The following is a 21,938-nucleotide window of genomic DNA, read 5'->3' on the forward strand; positions in this document are numbered from 1 at the left end:
GTACTCAAACACAGTTTTTTAAGACACTAAAACTTGCCTAACTCTTGACCCTGTGGCTATTTTATATATTTTTTTTTTGCTGTTGTTTTGGTTTTATTTTAAGTGGACCTATTATATATATATGTATATATATATATATATATATTTTTTTTTAAGTAGTTCCTGCTGGTGCTTCTTGCAAAGTTATTCAGTTACCCTTTGGGTAAAAATAAATCCAAGTTCTAGAAAAATAAACCGTCAATCCAGCTGTGACTTGAGAGATGCTCAAAGTAAGTGCCATTGAGCTGTAAAGACTGATGCATCCCCACTGTGCTGTAAAACCAAATATTAAATTGGGTTGCGTGCAGGGGGAGGGGACGGGGATGTGGCCTTGTGGGGGACATCTGTTCTCTGCTGTGCTTTCTCTCCCTGTTTGCTGGGGGGATTTCAAGCGTAAGTTAAGAGCAGCTCTGGTGATGGGATGGTTTCCTTTCAGCACAGCAAGGGCGTTCATCTCTGCTGGGTCCCTGCAAGGGTGTCCCACCACCCTGGTGGAGGAGACAGGCCACGCTGCACCTCCCATGGCCGTGGGTCTGGACTTCACTGCCTGTAATCTGTTGATTTTGGGGTCATTGCCTTCCTCTCTTTCTCTCGTTGATCAACCTCCACTTGCTTTTTCCTCTTCTATTGTTTTCTTAACTAATAAGAACGTTAATTGAAGAGCTTTTAGTTTATTCAAGCATTCCAAGAAGGTGTATTTAGCAGGCACTACAGCTTTGGTTTGTAAGTTGATTTTTTTTTCCTCCCTTCCTTCCTTTTTGCTGTGCTGTACTTATTCAGGCTCCGTGGAGGAGGGACGGGGAATTTTGTATTTCAGAATCAGTTCAGCAGATTTTGAAAAGCTATCTTTGAATATTCTATAATACGCATACAGATTTGAAGAGCTTATTAAAGAAAACCCCGACACACTTCAGCAATATTAAATCACTTCAGATAGCACATGGCAGTGTAATGTTACTGAAGCATTTTAAAATGTGAAAAGAGCCTGGATTTGAAAGTACTGGTGGCTTTGCAGCCCTTGCTGCGGAAAGTGATTTAAACTGTCCAAATTATTTCAATTTTGGAAGCATAATGCTTTCTTAAATTACAGAGAAACGTCATTAGCAAATGTATTTAACTGTAGTTAATCTCTGGCCAGCTAATCAGCTGATATGCTGGGTTAATTTCTATATTAAATGCTTATTTAATAACTGGGCACCTGTTCAGACAGCCCAGATGGACTTCCCAGTAATTGCACTAATAACTGAGAACTTTCTCACAAAAGGAAAGGACAAGAAGGTGATGCATGCAGTGAGGGAGCAGCGTGAGAAGGGGCTTCAGAGCAGTGGGGTCCTGCCCTGACCGGGCTGGCTGGAGCAGGCAGCTCACCCTTCAGAGCTGGAGAGCCCAGCAGTAAGACTTGGAGTAGTAGTTTGTTCTTTGTTTATTCAGCACTTACTGTTTGCCTTTACAGTGCCTACATCCCCCAGCATTACAGCCTGCCTCCTTCCTGCTTCCCCAGCACACTTCTGCAATTACTGCTGCGGCCTTGCAGCCAGCACGTTTGTGCATCTGGCCAACAAATAAATACAGGTTATATAAAGCTGTAGCTTGCGCCCTAAACCTTACCATCTCACCCCTTGTAAGTAGTCCCATCACATTCGAATCTCGTGGAAACTGTAAAGTTTAATTACATTTTTTTGAGGATACATATTGGCACATATATTTGCAGGAAAAACTGTTGGATGGGTGCTAAGAATGACAGCTTTGTTACACAGAGGCAGATCCTTTTCTGCCTGGAACATGCACGTTATCATAAGCAAGAGAAGTGGCGAAGTATCATGTTCTCAGTATGGGTAACGAATACATTTTTCATTTGTCTTTGTTCAAGTAATAGAATGAAAACAGTTGAAAGAGCGTTTGAGGAGCAAAGATCTGAATTTAAGGTTTTTATGTTTTTACCTTGTTGCATATAAGAACTGCATCCTTGCGGAGTGTTTTGCTGTTCGTGACATTGCCAGCTACTCCCCAGCTTGTAATCCTTGGCCTCCAGCTGCTGGTTCAGAAGTACAGGTCTTCTGTGCGCCTCGTGTGGCATATCTAGTCCTTGGAGACATCTCAGATATGCCAAAACATCTCCAATGGGAGTGGATGCGTGTGTTTCATCAAATACAGTTGCAGGCAATAGAATCAGGGCTTCTCTGTCTGTAGACAGCGAATTTCATAGGTTTCTTCCCCAGTAACACCCCTCCCCACCCCACCATGTTTTAAACTCATAAAATGACTTACTTTTTGTTTGTTTCTTTCACAGCACACAAAAGGAGCGAATGAGATGAACTGTTTGGGTTATAGAATCTGAAAGGCTAAATTATTTTCTTGGCGAGACGTTCTAAATGAGCCTGACCGAGATACTGGATCTGTGTGAAGAGGACTAAGGATATAGGATGTCAACTGAGACAGAACTTCAAGTGGCTGTTAAAACCAGCACAAAGAAAGACTCCAAAAAGAAAGGTAGTGACTAATTTCTCTGTATTATTACACATTTTCTACTCTAATCAGCTCTTATATCAACCACCTTTTATGCTTCTGTGATTCTTCTGTTGTCTATGCACTCAATGAAAGTAAAATTTGTTAAGTCTAGTGGAAGTCTTGCCTGGTCAGGGAACATGGGATTTGATTCTCTGACACGATACATTATTTAGATGTATTTTAAATATAAGAAGGAACTTCTGTATTTCCCTTCAATAATTTTTACTTTGTTGCAGTTGTTTCAAAATGAAAACACACTTTAAAAATCACTTTTAGCAAAAGATAGCTGTTTTCTCTGATGATAAATATTTTCTTCTAAAGGCTTTGTTTCTGTTTCATTTTGGAACTTACCGGAGCTTAAATGCACTTTCTGTTGCTGAAGATGGAATCTTGCTGACATTTTGTGAAGCTACAGAGAGCTCTTTAACTGTCTGTAGGGAGATTAACTGTAATCTAGTAAAGGAAATAGAAACAAGGAGGAGGAAAACCCAGATAAATAAGGAGAAGCTCCGAATAAATGCATGGCTAGATGATTTCAGATTTATAATTACAAGTTTGCTTCAGATTGTAGCGCAGTTCTTCGGGCAGATAAGCATGAGAAATGTAATTCTGTGAGCTGGTGCTTCTTGAGTAGGAGTTCTGTTAGATTTTGGTAGGGATGTTTTTTCTTACATTTCTGTGGATGTTTTTTATTGCTTGTGTTTTCAAATGCCATTGAACTTGGAAACCAAAACCTTGAACTCTTGTGGTAATTTATGTTGTTCATTGTAGCTGTCTGTGGTATTTTAAACCTACAGAGATAATGAAGTTGAGATTGAAGCTGAATTTAATATATATTACTCAAACTAAAAGGAAAAATAGTAAAACAGCAAAAAGAACCCTTAAAAGCCCTTTAGACCCTCATGTGAGCCTTTCAATTCATCATTCTGTTTCTTTTTGCTCATACATAATTTAACCATTTCCTTCTGAGGATTTTGCATGTTTTTCTAGATGAGGATTTTGCTTGCTTTCGCTCATATTTGTGTGTGTGTTGCAAATGGTACTCTGTGTGTATTGCAAATCATACTTTGCTAGGTACCTGTTAATAACCTGTTCATCTTCTGGGCACTTACACCTTTTACTGTGGTCATTCTACCAACCTGCTAATTAATCATTGTGATTGCTATAGCTTTTGTATCAGAGATCTTCCCATTAGGTTTTTGTAAAAGCCACAGCAATTAAACATTTTAAGCACATATTTGGGAAGATGGTTTAGTGTCCTTATTGCTGCTCTAGGCCTAAGCTCACAAGGAAGAAATGGTTCATTTGAGATAAAAAGGAGGCTGTGCCAAAATAGGGGAACTTTGATGTAAATGGGAATGTGATCTGAGAGAGATGCTCATCAAGGCAAGTAAAGAAAGTAAAGCTGGATATACGAGCAGCATTTTGGGGCAGGCAGGCAAACTCAAAAATCTCAGTTCTTTGCGATACAGATAACATCTTTTTGATGTCTGTCTTCTGTGTTTATTTCTTCTGCTGGAGGGTGATACTTCTGAAAACGGCAAACAACTGTTTTAGAAACTTGCTGTTTGTTAATAAAATATTCAATATACGTCTTCTAAAAACACCGTCATAAATCATAATAACTGAATGCTGCTCTGCACAAAATCTGATTCTAGCCCCCAAATGGAAATTCTGAGAATTACCTTCACTGCTGAGAAAAAGTATAAAATATGTCCTGTGGCAGCGATCAGAGCTCCGTGCAGCACGTAGAAGCAGCTGAGGAACTGGAAGGGACAGTGTGCAGCAGCAGCACATCTCCAGAATTAATCGTGTTCTGTATTGTGCGTGCATGTCCGATCTCATCCAGCCATCCGAAAGCCTCGTGGTACGGTGATTGCTTTAGACAGACAAGGTATACAATCCAGACAGTGTTTGTTATTCAAATCCCATGTAGTGAAAAGTCAAAAGAAACTCGGTGTGCTCATTTACTCGTGGCTGGATTGTATATATTTGTGTATATTTCAACAAATGAGCCTTCCTCTGTATAGTAGGGGTGATGGACATGTGGAAAAGCATGAAGCTTTTTTCCAAGTTCATTAACAGCAAGCACTGGCAGGTAGCAAGTACAAACATGAAGTTTCTAATGTTTCTAATCAATGAGTTTGATTATTCAATGGAACTGAGTATTCCCAAGAAATTAGCCCTTGCTTTATAAAGAGAAATTTCAGCTCTCATGTATTTCCAGTGAGTCAGGTTTCGTACCTCTGCAAGAGCCACGCAACCACGTCCATACAGCAGTGGGGAGGGAAGTTTGATAGTAGCTTCCTAACAGAGTGACTGTCCTGCAGATCTGCCCCATGCTGAAGATTTGGGGTGACCGAAAGGGAATAAGGCTTGCTGTAGAGTTAGAGCCTGGGACAGCATCCTCCTGGATCACAGCAGAGTATAGCATCAGTTAAATCTGTAAATCTCTGTACAGCTGTATGAGGATATATTAAGGTACTGTTTCTTACTTGAAGTGTTGAGATAATACAAAGCCTAATTCCTAGGATTTGTTAGGTATGTGAGTATCAAACATGATAAAATGTTAGATAAATGTAAACTGCTATTGCTACTGTAAGTACAGTGGGCAAAAAGGAAATGGTTATTCAGGTGTGTGATCAGTGCATTTGTGATGTAGTGCCTATTGAGAGGTAAGGGCACTGTAATACCATTAATCAAACAATTTTATAGTCTGGACAGCTTAAAGGAAAAGTCTGGAAGGAGTTGTGTGATATTTAGTGGTGGCAGAAGCACCATCCTGCTGCTGGGGTGGGCTAACTCCTGGCAGCAGGGTGGGGTGTGCCTGAAATTCTTCTATGGTTGCTTATAATGGCCTTTAGGTAGTATCACATTGATTGCTGCAGCAGTGGAGAATGGGCCAGATCATATTTGTGCTGTGTATGGCCTCTTAAAAGAAGAAAAAAGTTACAGCATGTGCCCTTCACTATTTCCTCTTCCCAGAAAACGAAAATGGTGCTTGGTCTGCTGGCTTCTTCAGTAGCTGCAGGTTAGATACAAGTAAACTTCCTCATGAAAGCTCTTAATGAATTCAACTTTTGGTGTAATAATTATTTGGTGTTCACTGAGAATTTGTGACTTGCAGCACTCAGATGTATCACTTTATATGGTGATGGGAAACACAGACACGTACCCTGCCTATCTAAGAACAAAGGCTTTTGGTGACAGGGACGTGGTTGGATTGCTGCTGCAGGTGGAGCACATGACATTAACGCTCCTGTGCAGTCACAGATTTTATAGGATCTTACTTTTAGAACAATTATCTCCTTCTGTAGTCATATGCAAAGCAGTTCTCTTACAAGAGATTATTTAAAACATTTCTCATTAGGCACAACATTTTTACAGCCACAGGCTTTACAGTCCTTCGTGTAGCTTTGGTCTCTCTCTGTTATCACCAGAGCTGGTTGGTAAGACAATGTTGTTATGAGAGTTACTGGAAGGATTATCACTAAAGTTAGAACAAAAACCTATATATGAAATCCTCTCACCTGTTTAAGTAAAATCAGGGCTGCAAAACTCTAATGTGTACTGTAGGTAAGTTCAATACTCACACGATAACATCAAATTGTAATTTCCAGTGTTAATGCTATCACCATGCATAATCTCAAAAATAGGCTGCTAAAAGCCCAGTGCTAATTTGGCCTTTTATTCAGCCAATATTGATCTGATGGGTAAATACTGCAGAGTTGGATGGGATCTTCTGGAAAAGGGACCTGGTCATGCTCCAGGGACACGGCAGGAATTTGAACTGACTTGAAGAGGTGAGCCAAGCTGCTGCTTTCCTTCTGAATTGCTGCTTTGTACTCCTTGTACTGTCACGGTGCTCAACAACCGAGGAGCCGTGTTTCCCTGTGACCTCCACAGCCCTCCTTTCTACACTTCACACCACCTTATGAGCTTACAGCTCAGTAGCTGTTACTAGAGGAGCCTATATTTCTGCAGCCCTGACCTCCAGCACTAATCTTTGTGCCACTCTTGTCTGATATCTCCCAGCAAATCCATGTTGTTACTCCTGTTTGTGAGAACTTGCTCGAAGTCTAAAAGTTGTCCTGAAGAGTTACCATGCTGGTTTGTACAATGAAATGACACAAAATTCTCAGGAGCTCTATTCTAGGACTTTCTTGGTGATTTTTTTTTTTGTGTGATTTTGCCAACAATCATGGGTTCTTTAAGAACAGTGTAAAGAATTAATTACAAATAGACTTTACATTAATTACAAATAGCACTGTTAAAGGCTGGTTGTTTTCCACTTCTTTATGTCGTCTGGTTCATTTAGAGGTGAATAAATATTACATGTTTGTAGCATTTAAGATAGGAAATCGGAAGTTTTTATTAGCCAGAGCTGTTAGAAACATAAACCGTTATTGCCTTTTAGTACGTGAGGGGGGGAAAGGCACTTTATAAACATGTATGGATTAATGAATCAAATTGAAAACAGATTTCCCTAAGCCTATTGGAATTAAAATTGATTTAGAAACCTCCTTGGGGGAAATGAGCTGCATTGGTGGTGGATCCACACTGATCCACCTTGGAAAATCCCCTCTTTTAAAATCTAACAAGAAACCTGAAATGAAAGGTTTGTAAAGAAGTGAGCCAGGCTATCAAATTTGAATGCAGATCTGCTTCTGCTTGTGGGAAGCCAGGAAGCTTTTCTAGGGATTTGATTTCTTCCTCTTGCACTTAAATTCTGTAATTATTCTATTTGAGGCTTAGGGTTTATTTATTTATTTGTGAAATCAACTCTTGTCAATCCTCTACACAGAGTCTGTTGTAAGACTTGATTCAGTTTCCAAAATGGCAGGGCCTTCCGAAAACAGAAGCAAGACACGGAAAATAACTCAGGCGTCTTGACAATCATCCTAACAATCTTTGATGCTAAGGATCCCCGTGGGCAAAATTCCCATTATTTAATAGGTTTCCACTGCAGTGCATGGAAAGCACGTGGCGTCCGGCAACAGATTTTGCAGCAGGCATGAAGACAAGTTGGGGATTGCCTTAACCAGCCCATAAAACGTGAAAGCTAGAGGGGCTGTGAGGCACTGCAGCTCTACCAGAGCTAGGTGCCTTCTTCCAGCCAGGACTCGGGCACCTTTGATTTAACTGAAGGAAAAGGCAAGTTCCACAGCTGTGCTTCAGCAGGGAAAGAGCGAGTGGACTTAGCTCAGGGCACTTCCCAAAGCCAGGTAGGGAATCCTGCTTGCCCCAGGAGGAACAGAGGATGCTGCCTGCCAGTGCTTGGTGCGGGCAGATGTGAGTTTGGTCCTCTTGGGACCAGGATTGCAAAGAGCATAAGCGTACATAGCACACTACTTTGTGTGTGCCCGCTAATTAAAAGGAGCGCCGTGGCTCCAGGACCACTCACGTGTGTCAGATCGGGCCGCTGGCAGATCACATCTATTTCCTGGGCCTTTTAAAAACTAATGAGGGTCTGGAGCCTATCTAACCATCTAAAGGAAGCCCTTTATATTCCCAGAAGCTAAACTGTAGTCACGCTAAGATCAAACAGGAGGTTTCTAGTTCGTTGAGGAGCCTCTGGGGATAAGCAGCCCTTAAACAAGGTTATGTTTTGTCATTATCAGTTTTGATCACAGGTGTCTGATGCAACCCAAGTCCTGCTTCAGGTTTCTTAGACCCCATTTGAATCTTATCTTCAGCCTAATCACTGCTGAATTTGAGAGGGGGGTGAAGGTTTCTGGTTGACGTGAAAGTTAGGATTTTGCTGATGCATAGAAATCTTTTGCAGGTTCATCTTCAGGTTAGAACTTCAACTTAAATGAGTAAGCATTGAACACGGACAGTTGATTTTTTTCCGGCCATATTACAATCAGCTAGCAACAATTAAAGCACCATCACTGTAAGGAGGTATTCCAAGTTGTCAGATTTGTTTGAGGTTCGTTTGTGTTTCTGATTACCTAGCTAAGATTCGTGGAATCCAGCAGAATTCACATTTGATGTAAAGAATAATGTAAGAAGAGCTCAGTCAGGAGCTTGTTTCATTGACGGGGAGTGGATTTGCTTTGTTTCCTTGCAGTAGCTATATGAGTTCTTCAATAATTTATAGATCAAGTAACAGCAACATTAATTGATATACTAATTGAGTCCACATGCCTGCCTTTAACAAATCTCTTTTGTGAAGTGGTTACTGACAATATTAATTGCACATCTTTTGAGTCTTGTTATAAGTTATGAATTCATTCTCAAGTTGAAAGAGGGTGGGAAAATCATTAATTTTGACATTGTGTAGTTGTAATTAACAAGAGTTATCCAATAACCTATCATAAATTAGAGAGCTCATGAATTATATTTTAAATACTGCGTTCAACCAAAGGGGGTCCGTGGTTGTGTTAATTGAAACGTTCTTAGAGGGAGATGGATGTTGTCTCTTGCTGCAGTTAAAATGTTTACTGTTGTTTTTAATTGAGAGACAGGTCTGCCTAAATGGAGGTTGGAGATCTGTTACTCTGCTGTTCCTCAGCGGAGGAATCAATAATCTGTGGAGTGCAAGAATAACATTTCCTGAGAGCTCCCGTTCCGTTATCATTTCTCAATATTTTAACAGTCGTCAAAGCATTTCAGTTGAAACCAGCAATTAGGAGCTTAGCGCAACGCGTGTTCTGCAGAGGATTTGACTCATGAAACAGTCATTAAACATAGGTAGGTGTTCCTGTGCTCCAGGGCTGCCTGTACGGTAGGAAATCTGCTGCTGGCAGTGAGCATCACCCACAAATCCTGTTCGGTGCTGTACATTGCTCTTGGCTTCGTCCTCTGCACCATTAGGGTATGTCCGACGTGTGGTTGAAATGCAGCAGGAGTGAGGGGCTGGGGCTGGTCAAGGGGTAGCACTTCTGCATTTGCAGTCACTGAAAAGGCTCCAAGAGAAGTTTGTGTTACGACCTCTGTGAATGAGAAGTGTTATTTGGAGAGTTCAGGGAGGAAAATTATACCGTGATGAATGCAATGGAGGAGGAATGACTTGATTCACCCAGATTAGTAGCTAAAATGCCTCAAGAGGTTTGGATTAGTAAAAGTTTTCTAATACTGTTCACACAGAAGTGCTCTACAGGGACACCTCTGTTAATGATGATAATGCTTTTTATATAATTCTTCGTGCAAAAATATTTGCCTAATAAATACCAGTGAATGACATTTCTGTCAGTGCATTGCATTACATGTATTTCAACATTTCTGCTTTTCTCAAAGACTGTGCCTTTTCCATTGTTGGTATGGGAAGTTCTGCAAGGAAGAATAAAATAAGTCAAAGTGCCCCTCTGTAAAATACAGGTTAGAGACTCAGGTATCTGCTGTGTTGCTAACTGGCTTCATTTCACAGAAGGGAAATCAAAGACAAGTAAATCTGGGAAATTTGCTTGACCCCAGCAATCATGGAAGCATTGTAGAGCTTCCAAGTTTTCTCTGAAATAAATAAGCATTAGTATTGTGTCACAGAAACCTTAGCTAAAAAATCACTGCCCTTGATCTTTCATGTCACAGGATTTTTGAATGCTGGTCACTCACTCTTAAGAAAAGCTCACCTGCAGAATTGCCAGCCTTTTGACATGGACTGTGGCTGCATTTGCAGGCCCTTCGTTTATTCTGTATGGCATTTTCTTGTTCTCAGAGCTAAAAAGGGAGCACACAGTGGATTTGGCCAACAGACCCAGGCTCCCAATGATAAATAAGTCAGGCCCAGAAATTCTCTGTGCTCCTCAGGAGTAAAGGAAAGATGTGCCTATGATTCTGGTAGACGATGCACTTTAGCTATATAATCAATAGTCACATCATTGGCCATCCGGAGTAAACTTAATATGATATGGAAAGTGTTTGTGTTGTCCAAAGACAGGTGGAGAAATGTGCTCAACTGCACCATTCTTCTTCAAAATGGATTTTTATTACAGATAAGTGTTTTCAGAAATAATTACACATAATTTGTATTGTTTCTAACTAATCATTGTTAAATAAAACAGCTAGCGCTAGCATAAAAACAGGAAAAAAGGCATTTCTCTGCTTTCACAGTTGTTTGGTTTTGCAGATAAGATCATGTTATTTAGTTGAACTTTGTATTTGTGTGAGTCTTGGGTATGAAAACAAAGCTGAATAAAAATCAAAATATTTTTTTATTTTTAGCATAGGCCAATTTATAGTTAAATCATTGGTAGGTGTATTACATGCAGTTAACTGGTATTTTAAATTAATGGTAGTAGTACAATTGTTTCGATGTGTATGTTAGTGCTTGTCTCAGATGATGGGATTTTAATTGAGCAGATACAGTGTGAAAAAGAGTCAAGGTCCTCTGCAATGTAAGCAGTGTAAAAATCCTTTTAGAAATTAGCAACCAAAGTTGAAGATGAGTGAATGCTTTTGGTTTTGCAGCAAAGGAGAAATTGGGGTGCTTTTTGGTAGCTTTCCTCCTTTGCCAGGAGTATCCCCTAAATGACCTGGGTAAAATCCTGGAGTCCTGCTTGACGCTGGTTTTGCATACAAAGGAAGATGTCTGCTTTACTTACTAACTGTACAGGGACTGTATTTTTAAAAACTACAGCATGGCAGTGTTAACAGTCAACCCAGGAGAAAACTACAACACCAGGAGGAACAGCTTTTTCTGGAGCCAACTTGTTTTTAATACCTGCCCCCATTTTAACTCCTAGCAAGTGCTGAGCAGCTAATCTGTGATCTATAATTGCCTCTGATTCTTTCAGTTTAGTTGGAGAAGAAGCTGTATAATGAAAAGGATGATTCAAGGAGTGAAATGAAATTAAGCGCAAGTCTTCTGAGGTTAGATGTTAATTTCATTTTTAAATATAAAATTGCCATCAAAGTAATAGGAGCGTAATGCTCAAACATCACAATAATGTGGACCAGCATGCTGCTAATTAGGTAGAAGGCAAAAACATCAGTAGCAGTTTACTGAATTAATCCTTTCTCTTATACTTCATGTAGCTGGTATGAATTGTACACTGAGCTCAAATGTACAGAATCACATCAAGTGAATTAAATACATTGGGGAAACTGGATGCATGCTGTATTTGGGTACACCTTCCGTGTAATGTTGGCATGGTTGTGTGTACGTGTTTACTATTTACTACATTGGCTGGCGTAAGGATGTTTATGGATTGCGGTCTTCTCTGTAGTGCACAGACTCTGAAATGTCTCTTTAAATATACTGTGCTATCAGCACTTCTCCGCGGGACTGCAAGTGGAAGAACACAGCCTCCGCTGTAGTGAGCGTGTCAAAGAGATGGCAATTCTACAGAGACGCCGGGAGATCAAAATGAAAGCTACCTACAGAGTTCTTTATCTGTCTCACCTATTTTCCTTCTCTCTGCTAGACTGTAACTAAAGCAATATGTTATACCTATGCCTCTGTATTTAATTGCATTAAAGAAATGCTGGGGCTGTAAGGTTAAGCACTGAAATTCTAAGGAAGCACAGACTCAAAGTTGCCTGGGTAAGCCTAATTTAACATCCCTTCAGGATAGACATTTTCATACAATTTTTAATGAGCTGATCTGGTATTGCTATTTCCTGGAGACCTTTGCCCTGTTCAGTGAATGGAAGGCCAGTGGTCAGGGGATGTGCTCCATTTGCTGCCTCTGCGCTCCACAGTCAAGGTGTAGCTGCATGCTTTGTTGTCAGGATCCTCCAACCTGAGCACATGGATCTGGATGAGAGCACCAGAAGATCTAAATTCTTTACATGTTAAAAATATTCTTTTCTTACATATTGCTTTGTTAAAAAAATAAAAACTGTAGGTGATTACTTTTGGATATTTTTTTCAACAAAATGAGATCTGTTAACCGAGGAGCTTTTCATAGGTAGTATTTTCAACTAAGACTTCATTAAGGAATTTGCCCGGATCCAAGTAACGTTTCTGAAAAGAAGCTTTGTCTCAGAGTAGCTGGGATTGCTTCCAATTCACAGGGGTGGGAGAAGAGCTTGATCCTGAGGCAGGATTTCTGGGGGAAGTCTCATCGTGCAGGTGATTTCCATAGGCCGCTTTGACATGTATGCATCTCGTTGTTTTCTTCACCTTTTATTCCTTAGTTTACTTTTGCAACACCTTTCTCTTTTTGGAGAATATCAGAATGTGAATTAATCTGAATATTTTAAATGTGGATATTTATTTATTTATTTATTAGCCTGGCTTGGCTAGAAGAAGGGAACAGTAAGTGTAAAATGAATAGGCCGAACAAATGGAAATGGGTGCAGGGCTTCAGAGGGATGCAGTCAGAGCAACATTCAGGAGGGGTTATTTTGGCAGCACTTTCTGAACAAATAAGAGATGACCAGGCATAAGTGATGAGAGGAGAAGGGACTGAGGTCCCAGCAGCTGTGAGGAAGTTAAGATAGGGATGCTTAATGTTGCCACAGGGATGGGTAGAAAGGGAGGAACAGTCTTTAGTGATATTAAGAAGTTTTATTAGGAATTATGTAGCACTGTTTTAGATGTTAAAAAGGTCTGTATTTTGTAGCTCATCCATATGTGCACACCTTACTGTGGTCCAGGATAATGCAGGTTTATCTTCCTCTTTAGGTCAAACTCTTCCCTACTAGGCAAGTACAGGCAGTCCCACCAGCTGCTGGGCTACTTGCTGGAGTGAAGCAAACAGAAATTTGGTGTTCAAAAACAGCATGAAAGGAGATCTAACAGCCTGAAAGCCTGTTTAATGCTAATGTATAGGTTCATATATATGTTTTAATGTAGGGATATAACAGCAAGGTCAACAACAAGGATTTGGGGGGTGGGTGAGGTTGGGGATCTTCTGAAAGCAGTGAACCTTCATTCTGTTTAAAAACATGTTTGATGTTAGATTTATTTCATTAGTCATTCATTTTAAATTATCTCGTAACCATTTTCAGGGACATGGTCATTTCAGCAAACAAAGATAAAGCAAATATATATCCATACATTTGAAAAGCTAGTAAACTCTCTAAAATAAATCCTTAATTCAGTAATTCCTCATATTCTATTCAATGCATAAATGCTAACATAGTGAAAAGATTATGAAGATCATAAAGGGAGGTGTGTGGATGTGTTTTTTTCCTTTTTTTTTGTGGTGGAACCGGTCAAATGTGGGGCTGAATGTCCTTAGAGCAACTGGTTACAGGATTTTTATTGGGTGACGTTATCTTGTGCTTATATGAAATATTTTATGCATTAGTATTGAACCCTCCAGTTCTTAAGACGAAAGGTAATGTTTTTAAAAAGATTTCGAGGAAAGATTTTCATCCTTTTTGTAATGAAGCAATCAATGCAAATTTAAGGATGCACTAAGACTTTCATAAACACATTATCCTACAAAAAAGTATTTGGGATTTTCTGTTGCGTGATGATCATCTGTTAAGATAGGTGAATATAAAGATGTCACTGCTAGCAAGTAACCTGACTTGGTGAGTCTTTCTTACTGGTGGCCAATTTTGTAATTTTGCAATGGAAGAACTTTGAAACTTTGTCATTTTGCAAAATCAATTTCAGGAGTTACTTTTCACCTCTTACCTACTCAAAGTTCAGCTTCTAGGAAAGTCAAATCCACTTCTAATCTACTTTTCAATGCTTTTAATAGGACTGCAGGGCCTGTTGGTAACACAAGGCAAAAAACAGCTTTTTATCTCCATCAGTTTGCAATTTAAGGTCTAACAGAGCATGCAAACTTAAGAATCAGTTTTTGTGTGGTTGGAGTTCAAAAGACAAAAGGAACACACAGGATGAGGGTGGTGGAGTTTCTTCCTCCTGTGAAGTGCTCTCATGTAGAGCTGATGGCAAACACAAAAGGGTAAGACAGAGTTACACCTTCATGCAGAATTATCAGACAATGTTTTATTAAAAAATATGAAATTTGCATGCTGCATTAGACATTGTTTTCTCCTGCTGGGCTGTAGGGGAATGCACAGGTGAATTCTTTAGAGAGAGGAGCAGGGAGAGACACCCAGGGTGCATTTCTTGGTGTGTTTTTCACAAAAGTGAAGATAGCTTTAGAAATTTCACTTTAAATATTTGTGAATTTACTGACCATCAGATGAAATCCTTGTCCACTGGGGTCAGCACTGCAAATTCTGCCCTTTCTTCAAGCCCCCTTCCGTACAGTGGTCTCCAGCAGAGAGATGTAAATCATTACACCACCATCTTCTGCTAACACCCTGTAACCTCGGCAGGCCAGATCCTCTCATTCCTGTTACCACACTAATTATATCCAAACACACGATGGCTTTTTTTCAAAGCAGATGATGTTTGGAGGAGACTGAATTCTCTAAGGTTAGTAATGAAATTTCCATTTGAAGTAACCCAGTTCAAAGGGAAAAATTTCCCCTTTAGGTTTAGACCAAAGGTTCTAAAAGCCTGAGATGTGAAAATAGAGAGGCACCAGCTAGAAACGCCTTTCAAATGATGTCTCTTTAGACTTGCTGAAATGTGTGGCTAAGCTGCTTTCTTGCTTCTTTAAAATATTCAAGGTTATTGGCCTGCATTAAACTTTAAACCCTTTAAATACCATCTTAGTAACCAAGTTGCTCAGAACTGACAAGCTGAAAGATTTAGGAATGTGGTCTTTGAGGGGGAAAAAAAAAACATTTGAAACACGGAACTGGGCATTTTTTCCTTTAAAAAAAAATATAGTAAATACAAACAAAAGTAAATGATTTTAAATACCAATAGCAGCTGTGTAATACAAACAACTCCCCCTTGCCAGTACTGCTTATGTAAGCCAAGCATCCCTGGAGTACCAGTATTTAGTCAGCCAGATGTCAAAATAATGTCAAAAAATCATTAATATAGTTATGCTGATGTGACCAAGGCAACAAATTCAGAGAATCTGAGAACATTTAGCTTTTGAAGTTTCTTTTGCCAGCATTTAGAGTGGGATTTTCATTTGATTTGTTGTGTACGGGGACCTTTGAGGTACAAGCCTCACAGTGTGTTTCTGTAGGTTGGGATTTCATTGACTGAGAGTTGCTAACTTACCAGTCTACTCCCCTCAAGCCTAACAGTAATATTAAAGTTAATTCTTAGTCATGATTGTTGGGAGAAACACTTAATTTTTTTTTCTTTAAAAAATCAATTTTGAATCTGGAATTGCGCCCTTGGAGGTGAGAAGTTGGAGTTGCACTAGGCTTGGTTGGGTCTGCCAATGCCATTTCTCCAAGTGGTGTTTTCCCTCTCCAACTTTGGGAACGAGATCTCAGGATGATGAGAGAAGGGAAGGTTGTGCCACAAGCCTCGAATAACTCTGAGTTTATCGAGCCATAGTGCCCTGAGGATTTTTATTTCATAATCAGCTGGGGGTGTGGCTACAGCTAATGACTCCTCTGTAACGTACTTAACCTTTGTACCAAAAGCATTTTTATTCGTGTTAGTTGATAAGTATGAAAGGAGATTGGAGCAGCAAGCCGTGGTGAAACTCTGCAAATTCTGTAATCGTGGTATTAACCTACTTCAAAGACTTAGCATCACGCTCGCTTTGTGAGGGTAGTTAAGGGTGTTTTCATCACTCCTGCTCCTCTGACAGATTATGAAACCAAGTCATGTTCATTTTACTTGTGTCTGGAAGCAGAAGGCTACAGTGGAAATAGTCGTTCAATCTTATGTTCTGCTTCCAAGATTAAGAGTTGTAACAGTTTTCTGTGTCTGGTTGAGAAAATATTTATTTATGTATTTATTTAGGTATTTATTGCTGCTGTGCACTGATGCAGAGACTTTCCAGCATCCCATCCATCCTACCTGCGATGTTTGTTTTAGAGAAGGTAACTTTACTCGGCATATCCCAAAGCAATTTGCCTGCCAGCTTTGGATTGCAGCTTCCAGGAGCCTGACTGAGAGCTGTCCCATGCGGAGCTGTTGGGGCACAAGAAGTGAGTGGCAGTGGCAGTGCTCACATGTGCAGACTGGCCAGCATGATCTGGGGAGCACTGTTGTATGGGAACTGCCCTGTTCCCTATATCTTCTGGGGAAGTATCTTTCTAGATAAATAACTAGCTAGTGTGCCTTTCTGAATTAGCCCTGCAGAGCTCAGTGCGTGTTCATGGGACTGCATCGCCAATGTGCCTCGTCTCCTCTAAAGGAGCAGAAAGACTGACATTTCTAGACAGTCTCTGTTTTCTTAGCAGGTAATTTTCAGCAAAAAGAAACAGCAGCCAGTTTGCTGCCTTTAACCCCCTTCATAATAACAGTAAGGGGGGAACAACAGTGAAGAAAGGAAAATTCACACCTTTGCAGCTAAACAGTTTGTTCTGAGCTGTGTTCTAATTATAAAATGTCACTTCATTAATGAAACGTTCTCCTAGCTGGTTTCAATTAAGATTCCTTTTAAAGAAGGAAGAACAGGTTTTGATAAGGCTCAGGATACATAAAAGTACTTCATTTTGACTTTGGCAGAACAAAGGATTTTCATATGTTTTTACTCTCTTAACTGTGGTGGATGTTTAGAAATATTGAATAATAATGAAAAATATCAGTTTGATCAAAATACAGTGTTATGATGGAACTGGCACAAATTTTAACATTGGTTTAAGTATGAGAGTGAACGCTTCGAGTGGTACAGGGCTACAAACAGACAGAAAAACCCACCACTAACAAAAACCATAACAACAACAAAATAGCAAGTGCTATAGTTGTATTTAAAGCAATTTTACTTATCAGGAAAAATAAAAGCCATGGAGCAGAAAGCACATAGGAATAGCAGTGAGTTTAAAAGGATTTGCCTTAAAAAACTAAGGATGTGCTGAGGGATAGACAAAAGTTTTATTCAGTGTTAATTTAGTAATGAACAGGAGGATCAGTAAGAAATAAGAGTGGATGATGATACGGCGAACATGGATCTTGGGAATATAACATCAGTTCTCTAACCTCCTATGGAAATTTTCGGTGACTTTGCAGAAGTCTCAGTTTCTCTTGGCCATCTTGAGCAGGATTTTAATACCTGCAAGAATTTGGTGAGGAGAAATTGGTGAGAAGATAGAGGCTCTCAGCCTGTGTTAGAAGAACCTTGTGGCAGTGGCTGCCTGTAGACATTACGTGAGGTTATCCCAGCTGTGGGACTTGGGTTCTTGCTGGCCAAGTCGCCCCTTTTCCTGGCCATGGTCACCACTGACCATGGATGTTACCTTTCCAGACACTGAAGTTCTTCATCCCAGATGCTGGCAGAAAAAGTCAAGCCAGTCTCGTGCTTAGGGTTCCCCTGACCATAGACTTTATGACATTATGCAGACAAACATGGACTCGCTTTATGATTAAGGATTTTGCCTTAAAGGAAGAAGCTGCTTGCTGGGACTTCAGAAATTCCAACAACACCAGCAAAACAACTACAGTTTGACAATGTCTTTGGTAGCAAAGAAGGCACAGAGCTTATGGAGTGCAGGTAAACTGGAACTTCACTAGAATCATCATTTTTGTATAACTGGAATGAAATTGTTACCGAGGAGGATGGAAAACTTGCCTGAGCAGTCAGCCTGCTGTGGATTCAGGGCTGTGTAAATACTGGTTGCTCCGTGGTGATGGAAGCTCTTCACTGTCACATAATGTGCCCTTGTGCACTGAAATAAACCTTATTTTCACTTGGTTTTAGACCTATTGTTTTCCCTCAGTCTCTGACAAGTACACACAACTTTCTGTAAAAGTATACAGGCCTGTAAATATTTTCGCCTCCTGCAGGTAAAATATGCAGTGTGACATAATTAAAATATGGAAACGCTCATTGTATTTCTTTAAACATTTTTTTCCCCTTCATTTGACAGCCCCTTGCCAGGCCGATCCTTAATGAATCCGGTCTGCAGCACAGCAACAGAAGCCGATCTCTTCCCAGATTTCCTTTATGAGTTAACAAAGGCAGAAAGTAGGAGAAGCGTGCGGGTGGCAATGACAGAAGGCTTCAGGGGCAGGTGTTGCCTCTGCACAGATTTGAAGGTGTCAGTGCCTTAAAGCACGCTTTGGACTCCGCTCGTGTGAAATCGAGAATTCTGCCCAAGGCAGCTAGAAAGGAAATTTGGGTTTGAACAACTTCTGTAAAAAGTAACTTTGGCAGAAAATCCTCATTTATTTTTTTTTTAAAAGCACACAAAAATCACTGCAGACTCGTTTTGTGAGCTTTCTATTTTATTTTTCTTCAATTTCTCTTCGGCTGTGTGGCAGATTTCGGCTGTATCATGCTTGAGTTTGAAGGAACTTCTGACAGTTTCATATTTGACTTGTCTTCCCTTGAGGAAAACTGTCATGCTGAGCTGAAATTAGACATAGCTGGTCTGTAATTTCAGGTATTTCTTTAAAGTATTTACAAATATTATTGGAGCATAGCATGTATTTCTAGCGCTGCACTTTTCCTGAGCTGAGTGATTACTTTGAAAATACCCGCATAAATTTAATTATCGTTTGATACTTACATCCCTCTTTATTCCAAGATACCATTATAGTCTGGGTACCTCCAGATGGGAATTTTCCAGTATTGGAGATGGGATTTTAAGGGTGGCAGTGGGGTGGCACTCCTGCAGCCCTCTGGAGTAAAGGGGCTGGAGCCTGCACCCTCTGAAAGCACTGGGCTTAGAGCCTGCATGGTTCTTAACCTTCCCTTTTCCTCAGGTGTTTTGCTTAATAATTTGTTTATTCTGGGCAGAAAGTGAAATCTGGTGAGGTGGAATAACCATACAACCTTCTAACCTTGGTCAGGACAACCAGTTTGCTTTAATGGCTCCTTGTTGCTTGGACAGCATCTTTACGAAGGGGCCAAAGAACAAAAAAATACATGTGAGTGTTAGGAATGTGACACATTTTATACTTCAGATTTCTTGAACTCTTTATGGTATGGATGCATATCAATTTTTTTCTTTTCAAATTGGATTTAGGAGAATATTCCTGAAAATGCTCCATTCTTCCTGCCCCCCATCAAAAAGAGTAGCCCAGCAGTAGCTTTGGGAGTATGGGATCTGCAGTATTTGGGCATACACAGGCAGGAGATGTGTCTAGTACAGCTGTAAAACCTGTATGGTTTTACCTTTGTAATTAATTAACCATAACTCTAAATGAAAAACTGTGTTGTTTGGTTTGGGTTTGTATTTTTTTTGTGTGTGTGTTTTTTTATTCCCCTGAAATACGATGGTCTGAAATACAGCATTTCAAGTAAATTGTCTTTCAGTGTCTTTGCAATTTAATTTGTTTCACTTTAATTACTGCTCTTTGGCATCATTACAATCTCGTTTCCATTTCTGTCTAAATATAATGTTTCTGCAGTGTTTTGCTGGAGGTCGCAGGTGAACAGCAAAAACAGTGATGCTGAGTAGCAAATGATAACGCATAACCAGCTCACAAGGATGCGATGGTTAGCACAGCTCATGGATAAGAGCCAAAGTTTAACTTTTATGGATTGCTGGAGGAGGCATTTTATAATCATGAAACAAAACCTCATATGATTATTGAGTTCAGAACTTAAACACTGGCCAGCCACCAGTCACGGCAATATATTCATTTTGAGCATGGAAATAATCTATTTTCCCAAATTGACAGCAGCTACAATAATCTGCAACATTTATTTTCATTTGCCATGTCCTGATAGTCTTTTGGGCCTCCTGTTACTGGGATTTTCTCCACGGACTTGCTGCAACAGCTTTCCAGGAGTACCTGGGGAGGCACTGCTAGCCGAGGGCAAGGATTGTTTCCCTACCTACATCCTTGAGGCCTTCTGCAAATCTGGCTTTTCCCTTGACCTCTTCTGGTACTTCTTCCCTCATTATACCCACACATCCTTACACCGTGAGACTTCTCTAGCCCTGCTCATGATTTCAGCCAGTAACCTGAGATTTGCAATGAAAAGCTTACACTGTGCAAATTCTTCCATAAGGCACCTTCCCTAATACACCTTTCCAGAATTAACCTGTTATTTACAATAAGCATTCTCTTGTTACTGTGGAATTGAAAATAACCCTATAAAAAGATCCCGACAATGGTTTCTGTTAGTTGAGCTCATGCTGAGAATAATTTTCAGGCACCACTTAACAACAGCCATGATTTGTCACCATTTGAAGTGTGGCTTTCTGCAGCCTCCCCTTTCTTTTGCACATTGTCTAGGAAACCAAAGGAAGGTGTGGAGGCACACACTAATGCTCTGCTCTCTGATTTGTCCTCTGTTTATGTAGTTCTGAAGTTTGAATGCATACAGGACTGTAGTATTTGGGTTCAACATTTAAAAGAAGAGGAAAGTGAAGCAGTCTGATTGGGATTGAGAGCTGTATGCACTGGGTGACTGCAAGACCATGATACTTACACTGCTGTGTGTTCTGGCATCAAGCTAAAATCTACAAACCTGCAGTTAGAGAAACAAAATGCAGAGCAAGGAGATCACAGCTGCAGAAAAATGAAGATTTGGAATAAATGTCAGGTGTGTCAGATCCAAGTGATCACGTAGATAGCTAATCTCACCTGCCTTCTGACCCCTGGGAGGTCTGATTTCTGCTCAAGTCACCATCTGGGGGGTGTGACTTGTGACATTGGTGTTTGTCCATCGAGTGTGGGTAAGATAGGGTTTGCAGAACGGTTTCTCTTTGAGTTCTCACTGTTGCTGGAAGTTATGTGATACTGGAGAATGTTGAAAGGGGAGGGCACAAAAACTGAACGTTTTTGCAGGAAGCTCTGATAGAAGCACAGAGGTTAAGAAAGTTTCAAGCCGACCCTTGCAGTACAAGGACGATAACACAGTGCTCAAGAAATAGAAGGAAACACAGGAGGGACTAGCATTTAGATGCCACTGTTCAAAATCAACACACTGCTGTGTTCAAACCAAGAACCTTCCAGCTGATGGTGACCAAGTGTGCTACAGCAGCTTTGCATCCTTGTGGGATTCACATGCAGGGTACAGGCAAGTTGTTTTCTAATTCATTTATTCTACTGGAAAAAAAAAATACTGTTTTCTTCCCCCCCTTTCTGTAGAAAGGATAAGGAAGATGAATAGGCCGCTGAATGTTGAGCTTCAACTGCTACATTTAGAAAATGTTCTGGAGAATCTGCTTTACAAGAAGCTGCTCATGCTAATGTACATTTTGAGTTTTCCATTGCTGGATGTATTTATAGTGTGTTTGAACACAGAATTAGTAGACATGCTATACAAATCTATAAATACTTTCAGTGGAGATAGAGATCTCTTTTTTTTATCCTAAATCTCATAGCACTGTACTAACTTCAAAAAATAAATAAAGGAGTCACAGAAAACTGCCTGGAAATTTCTGCCTATTGTGAACAGTGCTTTTTTAAATTTTATTTTAGAGCTACTTTTAAAAAATGAAAATGAACCTGCATACATCAGTGATGGGCAATGAATGCAAAAATAATAAAGCAATCAGCCACCGCTGAAATGCTGCCACCTCAAGAAATGACAGCA

The 21,938-nt window shown here is 40.1% G+C and overlaps 1 protein-coding gene across 1 annotated transcript in view; it reads left to right on the plus strand.

The window, feature by feature from the left end:
- Positions 1-2,462: 2,462 nt before the first annotated feature.
- Positions 2,463-21,938, plus strand: part of DAB1 (DAB adaptor protein 1) — a gene marked incomplete at both ends in the record, with an annotated part of 101,606 nt that continues 82,130 nt past the window's right edge. Inside the window, one exon of the mRNA XM_084291105.1 lies at positions 2,463-2,529. Coding sequence (XP_084147231.1) covers positions 2,463-2,529 — 67 coding nt within the window. The remainder of the gene's footprint in view (positions 2,530-21,938) is intronic.

This window comes from Netta rufina (assembly GCF_964035555.1).
Source record: "Netta rufina genome assembly, chromosome: 8".
Classification (NCBI taxonomy): Eukaryota; Metazoa; Chordata; class Aves; order Anseriformes; family Anatidae; genus Netta; species Netta rufina.